The 21,057-nt window shown below is 41.2% G+C and overlaps 1 protein-coding gene across 5 annotated transcripts in view; it reads right to left on the bottom strand.

Annotated features, from left to right (window-relative positions):
* SNX13 (sorting nexin 13) overlaps positions 1 to 21,057 on the bottom strand; it is a 137,881-nt gene that overhangs the window by 65,701 nt on the left and 51,123 nt on the right. For 3 of the 5 annotated variants that reach the window (XM_039332663.1, XM_039332644.1, XM_039332653.1), the window contains exons 2-5: positions 20,904 to 21,016; positions 19,591 to 19,693; positions 10,259 to 10,348; positions 1,553 to 1,674 (exon numbers count right to left, since the gene is read on the bottom strand). In XM_039332663.1, the coding sequence (XP_039188597.1) occupies positions 1,553 to 1,674; positions 10,259 to 10,348; positions 19,591 to 19,693; positions 20,904 to 21,016 (428 nt within the window). Of the gene's footprint in view, positions 1 to 1,552; positions 1,675 to 10,258; positions 10,349 to 19,590; positions 19,694 to 20,903; positions 21,017 to 21,057 lie in introns of those variants that run through there. The other 2 variants (XM_039332671.1, XM_039332678.1) reach the window with 2 other exon arrangements.

Raw genomic sequence — 21,057 nt, 5'->3', positions numbered from 1 at the left:
GCTAACTTTTCACATCAACTTAGGCAAATAATGCTACTTTTTAAAAGATGTTTAGCTTTTTTAATGAAAACACTGAAAGCAGATCATCTGAACAAAAGTCAATAACCCAACAACTTCCATGAAAACTAGGATTATTTTTTAAAAGTACTGAATAGTGAGCACTAAGGTTATCTTCTTCTTAGCATTTTTAGGTAGCCCTCAACTTATGAAAATTGGCATTGGAATTTTGATTGTTAAGCAAATTATGTGACTGGACTCAATTCTGTGAGTAGTTTTATCCAGTTGTTAAGATGAATCACACAGTCGTTTAGTGAATATGGCTTTCACAATTGACTTTACTAGAAGCAAGCTAGGAAGATGCAGATCATGAACACATAACTGCAGAGTCTGCAACTGCTATAAATGTGAGGTAATTGCCAACTGTCCAAACTGCAATCACGTGACTCTGAGTGTGGTACAATGGTTGTAACTCTGAACATGGTTTATAAATCATTTTTTCTGATACTGTTATAACTTTGAACTGTCATTAAATGGTGATAAATTGAGAACTTCCTGCAGCATAATATTATGTTCAACTTACTTTTTTAAAAGTACTATGTTTTCTGTAATTTTCCATATCACTTCATGCTTTCTAGAAGTTTAATCCAGTGAAATTGAAGTAGTGTTCAGAAAAAAGTTGAGATTAAATGAAGCGTTCCTCATATGATACAAGCAATTTTTCAACAATGTTTTTTCATATCAGATATTAATTGCTTATACATAAATTCATATCAGAAAATAATAATAAAATTACTGTAATTTTCTCCTTTCCAAAAGCCAACAGGACTATGGCACTAAGTATTTGCAACATAGGATATTTGTTTGCGATCAGCCTCATAAACGAGGGGAAGTTGTCTCTGGGATCTGGCAAATGGCCCATGCTGGATCCATCTTGAAAACCAAGCACGATTTTGGCATGGACTATTTGCAGCATGGGGCATTTAAAACCAGCTGCCAGTGACAACAAACCTCTCTCTTGTTCTGAGAGCTGGCTGCAAATTTCCCCATGCTGCAAATGTTCAAAATGTTGCATGAATGTTTTTCAGTTATCCTGCAGAAACCAGAGGAAATCCTCTTTGCAGGTAGCAGTGTCTTGCAACCTTTCCTGCTGGCTTTCCCACAAACTGTCTGGAGAAGCCAGCAGGGAAGATAACAAATGCCAATCACATGATCATGAGATGCCTGGTAACCAGGCATGAACAGATTACCAAGAAACCAGACTGCAATCACATGACTGTGGGGGTCTGCAGTGACCATAACTTCGAGTATGCGTCATAAGTCCATTCAGCAACAATGTAATTTCTAGTCTCTGAACTTGATTAAGTTCATTATGTTTATTAAGCAAAGACAACCTGTAACAATATTGTTTTGTGAAATACCTATGTAGTTTTTGTAAATAACATGTGTTTGAGGATACTCACATGTAATTGCTATAAACACATTTAATCTTATTTTATAAAATATTGGGAGATTTTTACAGACTTCTTTGAAAACTACTGAAAATAATTCTTACCGAGAAGAAAACTGAATTAGTGCATTTTGGAGAGTCTGCCTGATTTCAAGAAGAAAAGATTCATCATCACTTAGTGTATAATACCAATACTGAACATAGTCACGCAAGGAAAATTGAATGATCTGAAATATAAATACATTTTTTTAAAAAAATCAAACATTAAAACATTAATAAATCAATTACATTAAATAAATATTTAGCAAATCAATTTCATAAAGTAAATAAAAAATATAATGGACTAGTTATGTTTGCATTTATTTTATAAAATGTATAAAAATCTGTGAAACTTTGAACAGCTAACACTGATCACTATCTCAAGTACTCATAACAATATTAATTATGGAATACCACAATTGAGCCTAAAATTTCCCTTGCTAGGAAATTCTGTTTTCAATTGTCCTCTTTTGCCTTTTATGACTATTTTCAAGGGATTTCATATAGAAATGTATTCTAGTAATAAAAATGAATGCACCCCCAGTCAACCCCAGTGTATTTTGAACTTTAGATTTTGCCTTTCATTTTCCAAACCCTTACAGCTCCATATTTTCTGCTTTTTTCATATTCTAGAAATTTCAGAAGTTGAGAAGGAACCAAAAAGTATATGAAAAATTTTAGAAATATCAATACATTAATATTAACAAAGAACACCATTCAGTATGCTACGTGGTATGCATACTATCACCGTGTTTCTAAAATTTACCAGGGGACTATTTTCTTTCTTTGAATTCTAATAATCCTAGAATTAAGTGATCATGTAAGAGGTTAATATAATTTGGACAGGGACAATTTGTGAACCTACTAAAATATTGCTTACTGTCTTCCCTCAATGTAGCTGTCTTATTATTTGTTTTTAGTGTTTCTATTCTGATATTTTAACCTAGTTGTTATAATATAGGATACTCACAGCAACTTGGCAAGTGGGAGAAAATGAATATACAGTATGAGCTACTGTTTATGCATATCTACAAATACATGAGCATTTATGCAGAAAACAATAGCCAATTATTTTACTAATATTTTGGGGGGGTTTATATAGAATAACTTTATATAAAACAGCTGTAATAGATTATTCATATGTTTGTAGCCTTAAAACCACTCTTTCTAACCTTGTTTGTTAGAATCAATACAAGTTCCACATATTTTTTCCATATACCAGTGGTGGCGAACCTATGGCACAGGTGCCAGAGGCGGTACTCGGAGCCCTCTCTGTGGGCACACATGCCGTTGCCCCAGCCTTGCCTCCCCCCCGTGCCCCTCTCCTCTCCAGCAGCCCCCCTAAAAGAGAATCGCCCTCGAGCATTGCCTACATGGAGCAGCGCAGCCAAGGACATGGCAGCCAGGCAGTGTAGACAAGACTCTGCCCTCATACTCCATCATGCAGTTGATGCTGCAGGGCGCGGGCAGAGGGTGTGGCCTCCATAGCGCTGCTGGGCTGCCTGGGCGATCTGCGGTGGGCCCTGGAGGCGGGGAGTGGTCCTGTGGGCAGGCAGGGTGGGGGATGGGGGGCAGGGCAGGGGCAGGGCAGGGGTGAAGTGGGGGTGGGGCCAGTTTTGGGGCACTTGGTCTCTAAAAGGTTTGCCATCACTGACCTAGAACTAAGGAGAAACTTCCTGACAGTTAGAACAGTTAACCAGTCGAACAACCTGCCTCCAGAAGCGGTGAATGTTCCAACACTGGTAGTTTTTAAGAAGAAACTGGACAGCCATTTGTCCGAAATGGTATAGGGCAGTGGTGGCGAACCTATGGTACGGGTGCCAGGAGCAGCACTCAGAGCCCTCTCTGTGGGCATGCGCCATCGCCCCAGTCCTCGGCCTTCAGCTGGGTTTTATAAAACCTTTTCACTTTAGGCTTCTGCCGCCGTGTGCAAAAAAAAAAAAAGGTTCAATCAGTCAATTTCAACTTTTCGCGAGGAAAAAAAAATCTTGCAAAGTTGGAATTGATTGATTGAACTTTTTAGTGCCACCCAGTCTGCCATTACCACTGCAGCCATGCCCATCCAATAGGCCACGCCCACCCGGCACTCGATGATGGATAAGTGGGTTTCGGGTTGCAGTTTGGGCACTCAGTCTCTAAAAGGTTCGCTATCACTGCCATATGCCATTCCTGGTGCTCTACACTAATTTCCATTAAATTATGATGTTCCATTCTTTATTACCACAGAATGCATGGTCTGAAATTTCCATTCCTGAATTGTAGCAATCCATCAGTGATAATTTTGTATTTATTTTAGTTTTAATATTAATTTACTCTAATCATAGTTTCTGAGCTCAGATAAGAGGTACCGTATATGCCGGCGTATAAGACGACTTCTACAAGTGCTAAAATTGGCACCAAAGACGGGGGTCGTCTTATACGCCGAATCGTCTTATACGCTGGAAATACTGGTAGTTTCCAGCGTATAAGATGACGTTCTAGGAATGCGGCTCGGCGACAAAGACGGGGGTTGTCTTATACGCCGGGTCGCCTTGTGCGCTGGCACATACGGTAAATGTTTCTGCTCCATTAGACAGGGAGAAGTGGTAGAATAAGCACACTACCTAACATTGACATCTCATGTAGGCAAATCATAGTAACATCTTAGCCTACAGTTACGATCTATTCAGATTAGCAGCACAGATAATATAGTATACCTGCACTATCCAAAACCAAAGCTGAGTTTAACTTCATCTAGCTATTTAAACTTCTAGCATACATTTCATCATACTCAAGAAATTGTGCTCAAAATGCATACATGTTTTGCAAACAATTCTGCCATTAGTTCAAAAACAATTTATAAAATCAATTAATTTTCTGAAACAAATCCAAAAAAGTAAGCAATCATTGTGCAACACTTTCATTTCAGAACTTTGAAGAATAAGCTGAGGAGAGGGGAGAAAACTGGCACTAGTAATAATATAAGGAGAGGATCAAAGAGTATGTATATATGTATGTATGAGTGTACATATATATGTGTGTGTATATGTGTATGTGTGTGTATGTATATGTATATATTACAATTTTGCTATCTATCTTTGCTAAATGTATTAACCAAGGTTGGGGTCAAACTTATAGGACAAAGATTATATCTTCTTTTTCCCCTCAGATCAGAGAGTCTGAAAAAAAAAAAAGCTAAAACTGATTCATAGCCTAATCTCAGTAGAAAACAAGTATTATTATAATACAGGTAGCCCTCGTTTAGCAATCAAATTGGGACCAGCAGTTTGATTGTTAAATGAAACTGTCACTAAGCAGAAAATCACACAATTCCAACTATTTTACAATATTTAGAATATTATTTCAGCTTTTCTTTTTTTTCCCACTCTCCCAGTTGTCCTAGCGCTCAACTTGGGTTAGCACACAGGTTGGCAACCTGCGGCTCTGGAGCCGCATGAGGCTCTTTGAGCCTTCTGCTGCAGCTCCCAACCTCCTCTGCCATTTGCAGACAGAGAGAGGCACTTGCACTTTCTCTCTCTCTCTCTCTCTCTCTCTCTCTCTCTCTCTCTCTCTCTCTCTGTGTGTGTGTGTGTGTAAAAAAGAGAGTGGCCTCACTCTGTTCAACGAGCTGAAAAGCTTACTGGGCAGGGCTCCTCCCTTTGCTGCGTCTCTGCAGGAAGCAGGAAGGGGAGGAGAGAGCCAGCCTGTTGCACAACAGCTTGAAGCCAGCTTGCCAGGTGAGCAGAAGATCGGAGAGAGGGAGTGAGGGGGGGAGAGAAAGAGAGAGAGAAAGGGAGAGAAAGAGAGAGAGGGAGAGAAAAAGAGAAAGAAAGGGAAAGAGAGGGGCAGGGGGAGAGGAAAGAGACAGAGGGAGAGGAAAGAGAGAGGAGAGAGAGAAAGAGGGGAAGAGGAAAGAGAGAGAGGGAGAGGAAAGAGAGAGGGAAAGAGAGAGGGGGAGAGAAAAGAGAAAGGGAAAGGAAAGAGAGAGAAAAAGAGAGAGAGGAAAGAGAGAGGGAGAGGAGAGAGAGAGAGGAAGGGAGGGAGGGAGAGGAAAGAGAGAGGGGGGAAGTGCAAGTGCCCCCCTCTCTCTCACACACAAACACACACTGAGTGGGGGAAGAGGACTGGCAGACCAAGGGCAGAAAGACAGAGAGAGGGGAAGAGAGGGAGAGAGACCCTTTTGACATCTAAAATGAAGATAACACTGAATATATCCTTTTTTACCTTTATGGTATACACACACACACACACACACACACATACACACACACATACACCCATACCTATACCTATATATATATATACCTATATACATATACATTGGACCATAAGAAAGGCTGAGCGCCAAAGAATTGAGGCCTTTGAACTCTGGTGCTGGAGAAGACTCCTGCGAGTCCCTTGGACTGCAAGGCGTTCAAATCGGTCAGTCCTAGAAGAGATCAACCCCGACTGCTCTTTAGAAGGCCAGATCCTGAAGTTGAAACTCAAATACTTTGGCCACCTAATGAGAAGGAAGGACTCACTGGAGAAGGATCTAATGCTGGGAAAGATTGAGGGCAATAGAAGAAAGGGACAACAGAGAATGAGGTGGCTGGATGGGGTCACTGAAGCAGTAGGCATGAACTTAAATGGACTCCAGAAGATGGTAGAGGACAGGAAGACCTGGAGGAACGTTGTCCATGGGGTCGCGATGGGTTGGACACGACTTCGCAATTAACAATAAAATACATATACATATATAAATATGTGTGTGTGTGTGTGTATTCACATTTTGCAGCTATCAAGGACACACACACACACACACATATATATAGGTCTTTGGTTGTCTCTGTTCTCTCAGAGAGGTAAGGAGGCTGCTCCACCTACTTTAGAGCTCAAAGAAAAGAAGGCAAATGAGGACACACGCGAAAAAAGGGGTGCAGGGAGAAACGAGTCAACGGAGCACAATCCAACCAATTAGATCCGATGACGAGATCGAGGAGCCGGGCGCAGACTTTGGCTTGCTTATAAGAGACTCTCTCACTCCCTGGCATTTTAAGCCCTGAGGATGCCAGCAAGTGACGGCGAAAGCTTGGCGTTTGTAAATTAAATTAAACTTTTATAGTTTTATCATCCTGATGCTCACCCTAACCATTCAGAACACACCTCCACCCAATCAGAACACAGCCAAGCTCCCACCCAATCAGTTCATACCCCCACTGGCAGTTAAAAGGAAGAAACAGCTAAGACCACACATTGCTGCTCAAAGCACGAAGCTGAAAACACCAGCCTGAAGATGACGAATGGGACTTCGTCGAAACGTCGCCAAGACACTTCCAATTTTACGTGGGAGAAAACCCGAATAAACAAAGACCTACACACACACACACACACACACACATATATATACACACATACATATACATATACACACACACACATCTATATATATCTACCTATATATATATATCTACCTACACATAGTCAGGTCCAGAAATACTGGGACATCGACACAATTCGAACATCTTTGGCTCTATACACCACCACAATGGAGTTGGCATGAAACAAACACAATGTGCTTTAACTGCAGACTGTCAGCTTTAATTTGAGGGTATGTACATCCAACTCAGGTGAACGGGGTAGGACTTATAGCAGTTTGCATATATGTTAAGGGACCAAAGGTAATGGGACAATTGGCTTCTCAGCTGTTCCATGGCCAGGTGTGTGATATTCCCTCATTACCCCAATTACAATGTGCAGATAAAAGGCCCAGAGTTCATTTCAAGTGTGCTATTTGCATTTGGAATCTGTTGCTGTCAACTCTCAAGATGAGATCCAAAGAGCTGTCACTATCAGTGAAGAAAGCCATCATTAGGCTGAAGAAACAAAACAAGCCCATCAGAGAGATAGCAAGAACATTAGACGTGGTCAAAACAACTGTTTGGAACATTCTCAAAAAGAAGGAATGCACCGGTGAGCTCAGCAACACCAAAAGACCCGGGAGACCACGGAAAACAACTATGGTGGAGGACTGAAGAATTCTTTCCCTGGTGAAGAAAACACCCTTCACAACAGTTGGCCAGATCAAGAACACTCTCCAGGAGGTAGGTGTATGTGTGTCAAAGTCAACAATCAAGAGAAAACTTCACCAGAGTGAATACAGAGGGTTCACCACAAGATGTAAACCATTGGTGAGCCTCAAAAACAGGAAGGCCAGATTAGAGTTTGCCAAACAACATCTAACAAAACCTTCACAGTTCTGGAACAAGATCCTATGGACAGATGAGACCAAGATCAACTTGTACCAGAGTGATGGGAAGAGTATGGAGAAGGAAAGGAACTGCTTATGATCCTAAGCATACCACCTCATCAGTGAAGCATGGTGGTGGTAGTGTCATGGTGTGGGCATGTATGGCTGCCAATGGAACTGGTTCTCTTGTATTTATTGATGATGTGACTGCTGACAAAAGCAGCAGGATGAATTCTGAAGTGTTTCGGGCAATATTATCTGCTCACATTCAGCCAAATGCTACAGAACTCATCGGACGGCGCTTCACAGTGCAGATGGACAATGACCCAAAGCATACTGCAAAAGCAACCAAAGCCTTTATGAAGGGACAGAAGTGGAATGTTATGCAATGGCCAAGTCAATCACCTGACCTGAATCCCATTGAGCATGCATTTCACTTGCTGAAGACAAAACTGAAGGGAAAATGCCCCAAGAACAAGTAGGAACTGAAGACAGTTGCAGTAGAGGCCTGGTAGAGCATCACCAGGGATGAAACCCAGCGTCTGGTGATATCTATGCATTGCAGACTTCAGGCTGTGATTGACTGCAAAGGATTTGCAACCAAGTATTAAGAAGGGAAAGTTTGATTTATGATTATTATTCTGTCCCATTACCTTTGGTCCCTTAACAAGTGGGAGGCACATATGCAAACTGCTGTAAGTCCTACCCCATTCACCTGAGTTGGATGTACATACCTTCAAATTAAAGCTGACAGTCTGCAGTTAAAGCACATTGTGTTTGTTTCATTCCAACTCCATTGTGGTGGTGCATAGAGCCAAAGATGTTCGAATTGTGTCGATGTCCCAATATTTCTGGACCTGACTGTATGTACATACATACATACATACATACATACATTAATAATAAAGTTGGAAGAGACATACATACACACATATATACATACATACATTAATAATAAAGTTGGAAGAGACCTTGGAGGTCATCTAGTCCAACCCCCTGCTCAGGCAGGAAACCCTATACCATTTCGGACAAATGACTATCCAGTCTTTTCTTCAAAACTTCCAGTGTTTGAGCATTCACCGCTTCTGGAAGCAGGTTGTTTCACTGGTTAATTGTTCTATTAGGAAATTTCTCCTAGTTCTAGGTTGCTTCTCTCCTTGATTAGTTTCCATCCGTTGCTTTTTGTCCTGCCTTCAGGCGCTTTGGAAAATAGCTTGACTCCCTCTTTTTTATGGCAGCCCCTGATATATTGGAACACTGCTATCATGTCCCCCTTCGTCCTTCTCTTCATTAAACTAGATATACCCAATTCCAGCAACTGTTCCTTAAACGCTTTAGCCTCCAGTCCCCTAATCATCTTTGTTGCTCTTCTTTGTACTCTTTCTAGAGTCTCAACATCTTTTTTACATCCCAGTGACCAAACTGGATGCAGTATTCCAAGTGTTGCCTTACTAAGGCATTGTAAATTGGTATTACAGCTGCAGCACACACACACACACACACACACATATACATACACACACACACACCTATAATAAAGGTAAAAAAGGATATATGCAGTGTTATCTTCATTTTAGATATCAAAAGGGTTTTGCGGCTCCCAGTGTTTTCTTTTTGGTGGGAAATGGGTCCAAGCGGCTCTCTGAATGTTTTGGGTTGCTTACCCCTGGGTTAGCATAATGAACAAGAAGAGAATTAATGCTTGTATTTATATTCACTGGGCAGGAAGGGAGTACAAGACAGTAAGCAGGCATACAATGGAGAACACACACTGAAAGAAATCTGTTAGTGCTGACTGCATAGTATGCTCTTGGCCTCAAGCAGCTTAGGAACTGAAAATATATTAAAAGTATATCTTGTCAATTACAAGCAGCAACTGGGAGTTGGTTAAAGTCACAAAGCTGAGAAACTACAGGAAGAAAGAGAGTTCAACAATAGCTTGCTTGTTTAAGCAATTTCTCAACTGTGCCAAGGGGGGGGGAGGGCACAGGACAAGACATGCTAACTGATTGTTTTGATGAACACAGGAACAGAGAGAGAGAGAGGAAGAGGGAGGGAGGGAGGGAGGGAAGAGAGAGGGAAAGGAAAGAGAGAGAAAAAGAGAGAGAGAGGAGAGAGAGATGGAGATGGATGTTGCCAAGGTCATAAATATGGGCATTGGTTGCAGTTATTTTTTATTAGTGTTGTAACTTCAAATGATTACTATTTGAAGTTGTAGTAAAGTGAAGTCTATTAGTATCACCATCCTAGCTCGGCAACAGAGAGGGAAATGCTGACAAGAGACATATATTCAAGACGTTCATTAATCGAAGACTTTTGGGTAAAGTCACAAACATTCAGGAGAGGGTATACTTTATATTATGTTGTGAATTTTCCTTTCTAGATTTGAAAAGGAACAGATAATTCATACTGCACATGGCATTCATGTTACTTGTAACATAAATTATATATTATACCATTTAAATACCTAGATTATTCTCCTATCAAAATCTTTACATTTAATAATTGAACTCACAGAATATTATATTAATAAACTTTTTAAAAATCAATGTTTTTCAACTCACTTGCTGCAGAGGTTCATCAATTATATAGGCACCGGTTAACCTCCTATCAATCTTAATAGGTTTGCTTTCCTCTTTCATTTCTTCTATGCACTTTGGGAAAGAATATACAAAGTTAATTTTCAGTTTAGCTTGCAATTTTAGTTCACATAAAATACAAATCTGAACAAAGTCTATGCTTTACAATATAACCGCAAATGCAATTTAATAGAGGTGGGATATAAGCAAATAAATAAATTTTTCTTCTCCACTTATTTTACCAGTGGTCTTTCCAGATTTTAATCAAAGCAGGATATAAATAAACAAACACCCACCTGCACTGTTATTACTTCCTCATAAATACTGTCATTAAATTGTTATAAAAAGAATAACATATTGGACTAGGACCAAGTAAGCCTAAATTCAAGTCACTTCATGACCTTGATATTTAAATCAACCTTATTTATATGAATGGCATGAGAAACCCTCCCACATACACCCATATATGCCCAGTCGTCTTATACGCTGGAAAATATGGTACATCAAAGCAAGCTCCCCCGTATCCTGCGCCCCATGCTCCTCACCCTTTGGTGTGGGGATTGGCTGTCCGGATGAGAGTTTAAGTGTCCCACGCAGCCAAATAGCCCTAGAAAAGTGTCCCTCCGAGAAACAGCCGGGAGGTAGGGGAGAGGTTGGGGCGTTGGCGGACCAATGGCGGGAGAGGAGCGCTGGTGGAGAGCCAGCTGAGTAAGAATGCCTGTGTTGGGTCAGCGGCGGGGGCTTCCCGAGAAGAAATGCCCCCACCTCCCTTGTTGCCAAAGTGCTGCTCAGTGCTCTCAGAAGGCCAGCGATTTTGCAGAAGCATCCGCCCCTCGGGCAGGGATCCTGCCCCTCCCAGTCTAGGGCGGTGGAGGGAGGTGGTGTGAGCAAGGCTTTTCCTCCCCCAGGGAAACCCCCCTGCCACCAGCCTCTGCTCGGGTGAGCGGCAGGAGCAGCTGATGGGAGCCGGCGGGCTGTGCAGAGGGTGCCGCTTCCTCGGGGTTGACCGCACCCGATGCTGTCGCTCTAAGTGCCAGAAGCCCTAGGACCCCGATAGACAGACGCTCAGCCTGTCCTCCATGCTCGGCCACTTCTTTGGCAACCTGAAATCTTCTCCTGGAGCCCAGCAGCAGAAATTCTTTGGCCAGTGGGATCCAAATTAGGCTGCTTCCACTGGAATGAAAGGGGCCAGCTAGTCCCATTGGGATGAGGCAGTTCCTCATATACTGCAAAGCTTCATAAGTGCACCCCCATGCTTATTATGGGATGTTACCCAGCTACATTTGTCTTCAGCAAGTCAGGAACAAACAATGAAATATAATGAAATGCTAATGTGTTTAGGACTTACATTACTTTTATTAGAAAGTTAAAGTGCCCGTATTTTCCAGTGTATAAGACGACTTGCTAAACCATGAAAATCTTCTCAAAAGTTGGGGGTCGTCTTATACGCCCAGTCGCCTTATACACCAGAAAATACGGTATGTACAAGACTGGTAGAATTATCTAATATAGCCGAAATGTTTGGACAGTCTTGAAAGGCTTGGAATGCCTTCCAAACAATAAAATGCTCAGGTTTATGAAACTACATAACTGGATTTGCCACTTGTGATCAGAATGGCTCAAAGATATGCTCTCCATCTTGTCATATATGTGATAGGGGTAAGAACATGCACTAGAGAGTGAGGTGCAAAGAGAACTTCTCTGGCAAGATTTTTTTTAGATCATTCATCAGAATTCCTTGATGCAGGCAGAATCAGGATCTTAAGAGAAATAGAACAGAACCCAGAAAAGTGCCCCATGCCTATAATGAGCAAAACAAGAGGTCAAATGGACAATTGGCGTAAAATGCATAAAAGATGTATGACTCGGAAGTCTTAATGTTTATCAGTGATCTCATATTAATGCACAAAGCACATATAGCTACGTATGCTAAAAAGATACTTTCGCTGGTGGTTCTATTGTTGCCCTGGGTAAGAAAGAAAGATTACACATAAAGGGCTCAGAAGCAAGGTTCTATAAGAGCAGAAGTTCAGCTGTGCAATGAAATAATAGTAATTAGCACTGTTGAAATTACAGCATTGATACTGTGGAAAAGAAATTTTTAGATAGGGTTACAACTGGCAATTTTAAAAAAAGCTGTTAAAAGACCATTTGAACTCAAATGTTAACTGCACTTCAATTACAAATGCTGAAAATACATTAATAGCCTATTTTAAAACTTCTGCCTTTACCTGATACAGGTAGTCCTTACATTCATTTTGTGACCTTTCAAAGTTACAAGATGGGGCGTTGTCTTACCTGAATGCCTTTTCTCAGCACGGAGATGGAGAATCCACCAATGGGTTTGCTCTGTCTTCCTGCCCATTAGATCAAGTCAAACTTGCCATGCCCGTCCTAGACTAGGACACACCCAATCTTGACGAGGGCGAAAGCCACTGACTATAGTCTGATGTGTTGGCTCCCAGACCCCTAACACTGGACCTGACAGGCCTAAAAGGGGCGGGAGTGGATTCTCCATCTACGTGCTGAGAAAAGGCGTTCAGGTAAGACAACGCCCCTTCTCCAGCATAGGAGATGGAGAATCCACCAATGGGACATACCAAAGCCTCACTGTCGCTGTGGGATAGAAGCAGTCAGGTCTGGCGTCTTGTCCCTAGATACCACCTGCTGGAGGACCCTCCGACCAAAGGAGGCATCCGCAGAGGCAAACCTGTCGTTTGTAATGCCTCATGAAAGGTAAAGACAAAGACATCTGTCCTACAGATGTCCTCAATGGATGCCTGAGTGGGTGAGGCCACGGAGGTAGCCGCGCTGCGTGTTAAGTGCGCCATGACACGACCTGGAAGCGGGAGGGAATTCAACTGGTATGCCCCCGCAATGCAAGCTCTGATCCATCTGCCTATCATAGAGGCAGACACCTTCCTTCCCATAGAGGAATGGTGAAAGGAAACAAAGAGGGCTTCAGACTTGCGGAAGGCCGCCGTCCGCTTGATATAGCAGCGGAGAGCCCTGCAGACATCCAGAGAATGTCATTGCAGTTCCAGGTCATGAGACGGATTAGAGCGGAAATCCGGAAGTATGATTACCTGAGCCCTATGAAACCAAGAGTTGACCTTGGGAATGAAAGTAGGGTCCAAGCAGAGGACCACCCGGTCCTGGTGAAAAATGCATAGGTCATCCCTGATTGAAAGTGCCGCCAATTCAGAAATCTGCCTGGCAGATGTAATTACCACCAGGAAGGCGACCTTGAGGGACAGGGACCAAATGTCACAGGTTCCGAGAAGCTCAAAGGGTGACCTGGTGAGGGCCTGTAGGATCCGCGGCAAGTCCCATGAGGGATACCTATGGACCACAGGGGACTTGGTGTTGGTAAGAAGAAGCGTATCAAAGGATACAGTAAAATGGGATGAATTGTTTAATTACTATGGAGGAAATTGGTTTAGCTATCAAGCAGTTAAAGGTGGGAAAGTCTCCAGGAACAGATGGATTGACATCGACGTATTATAAAAATTTATATGAAGAAATGTTGGAGTCATTAAAGGAGCTTTTTAATAGTATCTTGCTGGGAGCACAAGTTCCTCCTTCTTGGAAAAGAGTGTTTATATCATTGATTCCGAAGGAGGATCAAGATCTTACAGAGCCTAAGAATTATAGGCCGATATCATTATTAAATGTAGATTACAAGATTTTTAGAAAAATTTTGGCAAATAGATTAATGCAGGTTATGAAGGATTTGATTCAGAGTGATCAATCAGGATTCATAACAGGGCGATACATGAAATATAATGTTAGACAAATTATTAACTTAATTGAGTATTTGGATAAGAACAATCAGATTCCTGTTGCTTTTATATTTTTGGATGCTGAAAAAGCCTTTAATCAATTAGATTGGCAGTTCTTATTCTCACTGGTAGAGAAAATGAATTTTGGGATAATTTTTTACATGCACTTAAAGCTATATATCAGCAACAATCTGCTCAAATTGTTGTTAATGGGGGATTGACTGAGACTTTTAATATTGAAAAAGGGACAAGATAAGGATGTCCATTATCTCCATTGTTATTTGTTTTGACATTGGAGATTTTGTTGATCCAGATTCGAGAATCAACGGTAATCAAGGGTATAAAGATAAGAAAAAATGAGTATAAATTACGGGCTTTTGCGGATGATTTGGTTTTGATTTTGGAACAACCGATTAGAGTGGTTGATTGTCTATTAGAATTTATAACACAGTATGGAAAAGTTTCTGGTTTTAAAGTCAATAACCATAAGACTAAGATATTATCTAAGAATATGTTAGCCAATGACAAGGAAAGTTTGGTTAAAGCCACAGGTTTTCAGATGGTGAAAAAGGTTAAATATCTGGGAGTATATTTAACTGCCTCAAATGGAAAATTGTATAAAAATAATTATGAATTACTATAGGCAAAAGTGCAAAAGGATTTAAATGACTGGAAAAAACTGCAATTGTCATTGTTGGGGAGAATTTCAGCTGTAAAAATTAATGTTCTACCAAAGTTTCTTTTCTTGTTTCAGATGATACCTATTTTAGAAAAAGATGTAAATTTGGAGGAATGGCAGAAGGGTATCAATAAATTCATTTGGGCTGGGAAAAAACCAAGGGTTAAGTTTAAGATTTTGCAAGATGCCCAAGAAAGAGGAGGACTTAAAGCATCTAACTTGAAATTATACTATGATGCAGCCACCTTAACTTGGATAAGTGATTGGTTTAATTTAACAAATAAGGATATTCTTGTTCTTGAAGGATGGGATTTAATATATGGTTGGCATGCATATTTAATTTTTAATAAGAAAGTGGACCGGGCTTTCAAATCACATATTTTGAGGAGTGCTTTACTTCGAGTTTGGAAAAAGTATTATTATAGGTTAAACTATAAAATACCTATCTGGGGGATTCCTAGACATGCAATTGAGGGGATTTCTAAGAGGATGAATTTTGATAAAATTTCGTACAAAGAATTATTAACTTGGTCAGGTTCGGATTGGCATTTAAAATCTCTAGATGTATTAAGGCAAGAAAACATTCTACAGTCATGGTTTCAATATTTACAAATAGTGGACAGATGGACAGTAGATAAAAAAGAAGGAATAACACTAGAAGATGGAAATCTGGTTATTCAGATTAAAGATCAGAGTCAGGCCCATATAAAAAGAATTTACAATGCTTTAATAGAATTAGACTCTGAAACAGACTGTATGATTAAATGGGCTCAGAATATCCAGGATCCGATCCCACTGGACTTATGGGAGACAAATTGGATTAGAAATGTTAGATTTACACAAGCTCAAAATTTGAGGGAAAATTTTTATAAAATGTTTTACAGATGGCATTTAGATCCTAAAAAATTATCTTGTATGTATCCAAATTTACAACCCAAATGTTGGAGATGTGGTAATATGCGACATATTTTCATGTTTGGTAATATGCGACATATTTTCATGTTTGGTGGAATTGCAAAAAGGTAAAGGCTTTTTGGATTATGATTTGGTGGAACATTCAAAAGATTTTTAAAAGGAAGATAACGTTCACCCCTCAATTATTCCTATTGGGTATCTTTGTGGATTTAAATGACAAAGAAACTACTTTAATGTTGAATTTATTAACTGCAGCAAGGTTACTAGTAGGCTCATATTGGAAGAAGGACTCGTTGCCTACTTTAGAAGAATGGATATTTAAAGTTTCTAACTTTGCAGAAATGGCAAAAATTTCTACTTATTTGAAGGATCATACACAAGAAAGATATATTATTGTAAGGAGAAGATGGGACTATAAAGTTTCATTTATTTTATGAGTAAATTTTATAGTAACTGTTGTAGAGATTTGTTTATATAACTTAATTTAAGGGGAGTTAAAGGTTAAGTATGATGTTTTTTCTTCTCTTTTTTTTCTTTTTTCTTTTCTTTTCTTATTATTGTTAACTTTCTTAATAATAACCCTGTACTCTGCTTTGGGAAGCGAGGGGGGGAAGGTTGAGGGTGGGTGGGTGAGTGGGTGGGTAATGATAATATAGTCATGGTAAACGCTTGGGCATTTCCCCTATGCTGCGTTCATGTGTGTGAGAGGGATGAGAATGGAGGAAGGAGTAGGGAGGAAGTAGGATGGTTAGAGGAGAAGGGGAGGGGAAGAGAGTAGGAGGGGAGGAGAGAAAGAGGAGGGATGTGGGGAAGGTTAGAGAGGGTGGACGCAGCCTGGGGGGAATGGGCAGGCGGTACCAATGGTTAGGAATTTAATTGTATTTTGTATGAATAAATAGAAAATAAAAACTTTTTCATAAAAAAAAGGATGTTGATCTAACGGCACCAAGTTGTCACAGGTAAGTATGATGGAGAGAGCTGCCACCTGTCTGCGTATGGTATTAGGCGCAAAGCCCCTGTCAAGACCCCCCAGCAAGTCAAATCCGAGATAGTCAAATGGTGTTTTTCGCACCAATGACAGAAATTCTTCCATGTGGAATTGTAGATACGGTTTGTTGCAGGCCTCCAGGAGGCCTGAATCATAGAGATGACACCTGGCGAACAGGATTCCTCAGTCAGGATCCAGCGCTCAAGTGCCAGGTGGTCAACTGAAGCCACTGGGGGTCTGGATGATGCAGGACCCCCTGGCTGAGAGAAATACGGCCTGGAGGAATCCTCCACGGAGGAGACCTGGAAAGGTTCACGAGGTCGGCAAACCTGTCTGTAAGGACCAGCACGTGTTGCCTCGCAACTTTGTTGTGGAAGTGGCGGAGAGCCAGATGTATGGCTCTGAGCTCCAACCAATTGATGTTGTGCCTCAGGTCTGACTGCGACCACCGCCCTTGAGCCAACTGCGACCGAAGGTACGCTCCCCAACTGAACAGACTGGCGTCTGTCGTAAGTGTGAGCCGAACGGGTTCCTTGAAGAAGGACCCTCTGGCTACCGCTAGTGATGACCACCACCTTTCTACCACTCCGTAAAAAATGCCCTGCTATAAGAGGATCGGGATGGTGAGGGAGGTCCGTGGTAGTTGGGAGCTCCCGCCTAGAGAGGGAAGAATGGAGGGATGGATGCCACTTACTCGGTCCTGGGCATGTGGTAGGACCTGGCTGCAAGGGCCCGGTCAATCGCCTGGGATTTCAAGGCTTGGAGGTGATCATAGGAAGGAATGGTTTCAGGCTCAGTTAATCTGAACCCAGCTGCTGTTGGAGTGAAAGTGGCCTCTGGGACTGAATGTGGGATACGCGGTGCCACTGATGGTTGGTAAATAGTGGGACCTTGCTTCTCCGCCAATTTTGAAGTCTTCTTTCCTGAAATGGTCTTGGCCTTGGCCTTGATCCTGCCTGACGCCTCCTGGTTGGAGGACCTGTGCCTTTTTCGGCTAGTGGATGGAGGGGTGGTCTCCTTAGGTTGGGGAGCTGTGGATTCCTCCATCCTGAAGTGAGTTATCCCAGGAAGTGCTGAAAGGGAACTCTGGCAGCGGATAAATTGGCGGATTGAGCGAATGCAATTGGAGCAGGGGAATACTAGAGTTCACCCTGTTCCCCTGGCCACTGGACCAGTAATTGACCCGAGGGTCCTGTCGTGTCTATGGCCCCATAAAATCAGGTGAGTTATGACAGCCTGCCTGCTCGTAGAGGGCGCCGTGTGACAAGGCCAGCGAGTTGATGAGTGTCAGCACGTTTGCATGGCAGGTGGATCTGCGGGAGCGGCAAGAGCAATCGCTTAATGACCGCGATCCAATATACAGCCCGCTAGATGGTGGCCAGGAGGGAAGCACCAGATGGAGACCTGTAATTGAGCCTGAAGAACTGTGCAGCCTTTAGAGCACACAGAGGTTAATTGAAGAGGGGAGACTGTGTTTCCTGGAGAAGCTAAGGACTGTAGAGGCCTATAGAGGCCTCCGTGCAGTAATGCATCTGCCAATCAAAATGGCGGCTGAGACCTTTTGCAATTCCCCTGAGATGGACTTGTGGGAGGGAGCAAGACCATGAGGGATTCTGTTGATGCTAGTGAAGCAAGCAATAAGGGAGGAACCCCCCCCCCCGCTGGCCTCTCCTCAAATTGTGACGGCGGCAGCCACGCGGCCCTCAAAATGGTGGCCGCAACGATAGAGACCGTTTCACAGCAAGGAGAACTGCGCGCCTTGAAGGAGAGGCTTTTCCACGGCTGACTGCCCAATAGGTGACGGCAGGGCGAGCAGAAGCGATCCGGGCCATGCACCCCTGAGGGAGAGCCGATTCAGTACAGCGGATCTTCATGCGGCTGCCAAAATGGTGGCCGTAACTGTCCGAGTGCCCGGGAAGGCCCCCGCAAGGCCTGAGATAGAAGGAGAAGAATCCCCTGCCCCTTGGAGAAATGGGTAAGAGGAGGGGGTGGCAGCTACAGCGCTGATCCCAGTGCTACCTGTGTGAAGGGAATGAGAAGGGTAGCCTCCGTTCTGCCTTAATGATCCAACGAAACGAAGAGAAATGGGTAAGCGGAAGAGCAGGGTGGCAGCTACAGTGCTGTCTGTGTGAAGGAAGGGAGAATGGAAGCCTCTGTTCTGCCTTAATACTGGAAAAGAAAAATGGGGAGTTCAAGTCTCCAACAGCCCAGCTGAGGTAGTGCTGATCCCAGCACTACTTAGGAGGCTGTGGAAGGAATGAAAAATTCACCAATTAAAATCTGATCTACCTGTCTACGCTGGGAGCCAAATTTGCCATGTCTGTCTGGGCTGAAGATCAAGTCAAGACTGGGTGTGTCCTAGTCCAGGACGGGCGTGGCAAGTTTGACCGACTTGATCTAATGGGCAGGAAGACAGAGCAAAATCACTGGTGGATTCTCCATCTCCTGTGCTGGAGAATGAAAAAATGACTTATGACTATTTTTCACTTATGACCATTGCAGCATCCCCATGGTCACATGATAAAAATATAGCCGCTTGACAACTGAGTCATATTTATAATGGTTGAGGTGTCCTGGGTCACGTGATCACCTTTTGGGAATTTCTGACAAGCAAATCCAATGGAGAAGCCAGATTCACTTAACAAGAGTGTTACTATCTTAAAAATTGCAGTGATTCACTTAACAACGGTGGCAAGAAAAATAATAAAATGGGACAAAATTCACTTAACAATTATCTCACGTAACAACAGAAAATTTGGGCTCAATTGTGATGTTAAGTTAAGGACTACCTATATTCACTTTAAAAGTTAAATACATTGATTGCCAATAACTGATGACATTTAATAGTTGATTAAAAACATTTTGCTTACCCATAAAAATTGTTAACTGAAGAAAAATGGTATATAGTAAAATTTAGACAAAACAAACCCAGCTTTTATTGCTTGTTGCTTACCTTATTAATGCCAAATGAGGTTGGAGGAAGAAAGGAGTCTTCACACTGTCCAAGGTACTTCTCTGAATTAGTTTTTCCAAATAAAAGTGTTACCACAAAGCCCCTCCAAAAATAAATTATATAACAAACTTTGAGATAATGTAGTGACTAACATTCACAATATAGAAGAACAACTACTCATATATGCATATTTCTAAGACTATTCCTACAATTATTCCATTAGGGTGTTAAATGCTCTGTTTAAACAACTACTATTATTAAAGCACAATTGGTAGAATTAAATTCCCCTTAATGCTTTTAATATTAGCTTAGTTCCTCCAGAGAGAATTCAAAATTATTATAATTTCATTACATTGTCCATAGTAACTTCTAAAATGGAAATAAAGACATAATTGAGTAATCATAACTATTCAGAAAACTAAAAATAGTTTCAATGAGAATATAAAAGTTGAAGGTAACAAATATTTATATATTTTAACTCTTTTAAGATGCTTGTGTTTCTTGTAAAATATTGTTAACCGGGCTGGGCAAAACCTCTGAAAAATTTCCAAATAAGCTTATTTTGGTAGATATAAATACATTGGACTTTGGGAAATATAAGTTACATATTTCCATTATATTTTCAACCTTGACCCCAAGTTTAAAGTTAGGCATACAGAGAGATGATAGCTTATGTAATATAATTACATGTAATATAATATAATTACACTTAATCTACAATGTATAATGTACATAACATATACTGATGAATATACAATAAATTATATAAAATACAATGTAGGAAAATGCTCATATCATATCACAGCCATAGACAAGTTGGCTTTTACACAGCTTTATCTGATGTTCCTTCCCTTCAGATAGACTTTCAAGTCTTAGTTATCTCATGGCTTGACTACTATAACATACTTTACATGGGACATGGGGCTGATCTTGAAGATCACTTTGAAGCTTCAGCTCATCCAGAAAGCAATATTGCAGGCAATGATGCCCCTGTAACTATCACAGCTTCACAAGATGCATTGGTTACCAGCTTGCTTCAGGTGCAATTCAAGATGTTGATCATTACCTATAATCTTGCACGATCCTATATTTTCATATTTATTCTTCATTTTTGTCCTTTATTGCATTTTTTGTTTTTAATGTTTTTATTTGTAATTTTCTAGAGTTATTGGGAGTTAGATGGCACATCAATTTAATTTAAGAGAATGATAAAGACAGTAATAGAGATAATGATAACAATAATAATTATAGAGTATCAATCTTAACTTTTAACATTTCTTCACCTTGATCAACAAATCAAATGATATACTTACCCACCCAAAGAGCAGAAGATATAAAATGCAAAGTAAAATATGGCAAATGGTCCAAATGTAATTAGAAAAAGCAGAACAACAAGGCTTCCCCATCCCCATTTGGAAAGATTGGTCTGGAATAAAATGAGAAGAAAAACTAGGTTAACGTTTACAC

Source organism: Crotalus tigris, unplaced genomic scaffold (assembly GCF_016545835.1).
Source record: "Crotalus tigris isolate CLP2741 ecotype Arizona unplaced genomic scaffold, ASM1654583v1 scf7180000017624.2573661763:2888555, whole genome shotgun sequence".
NCBI classification, from domain to species: Eukaryota; Metazoa; Chordata; class Lepidosauria; order Squamata; family Viperidae; genus Crotalus; species Crotalus tigris.
The sequence above is the reverse complement of the archived record's forward strand: the minus strand, read 5'-3'. Positions and strand labels throughout refer to the sequence as shown.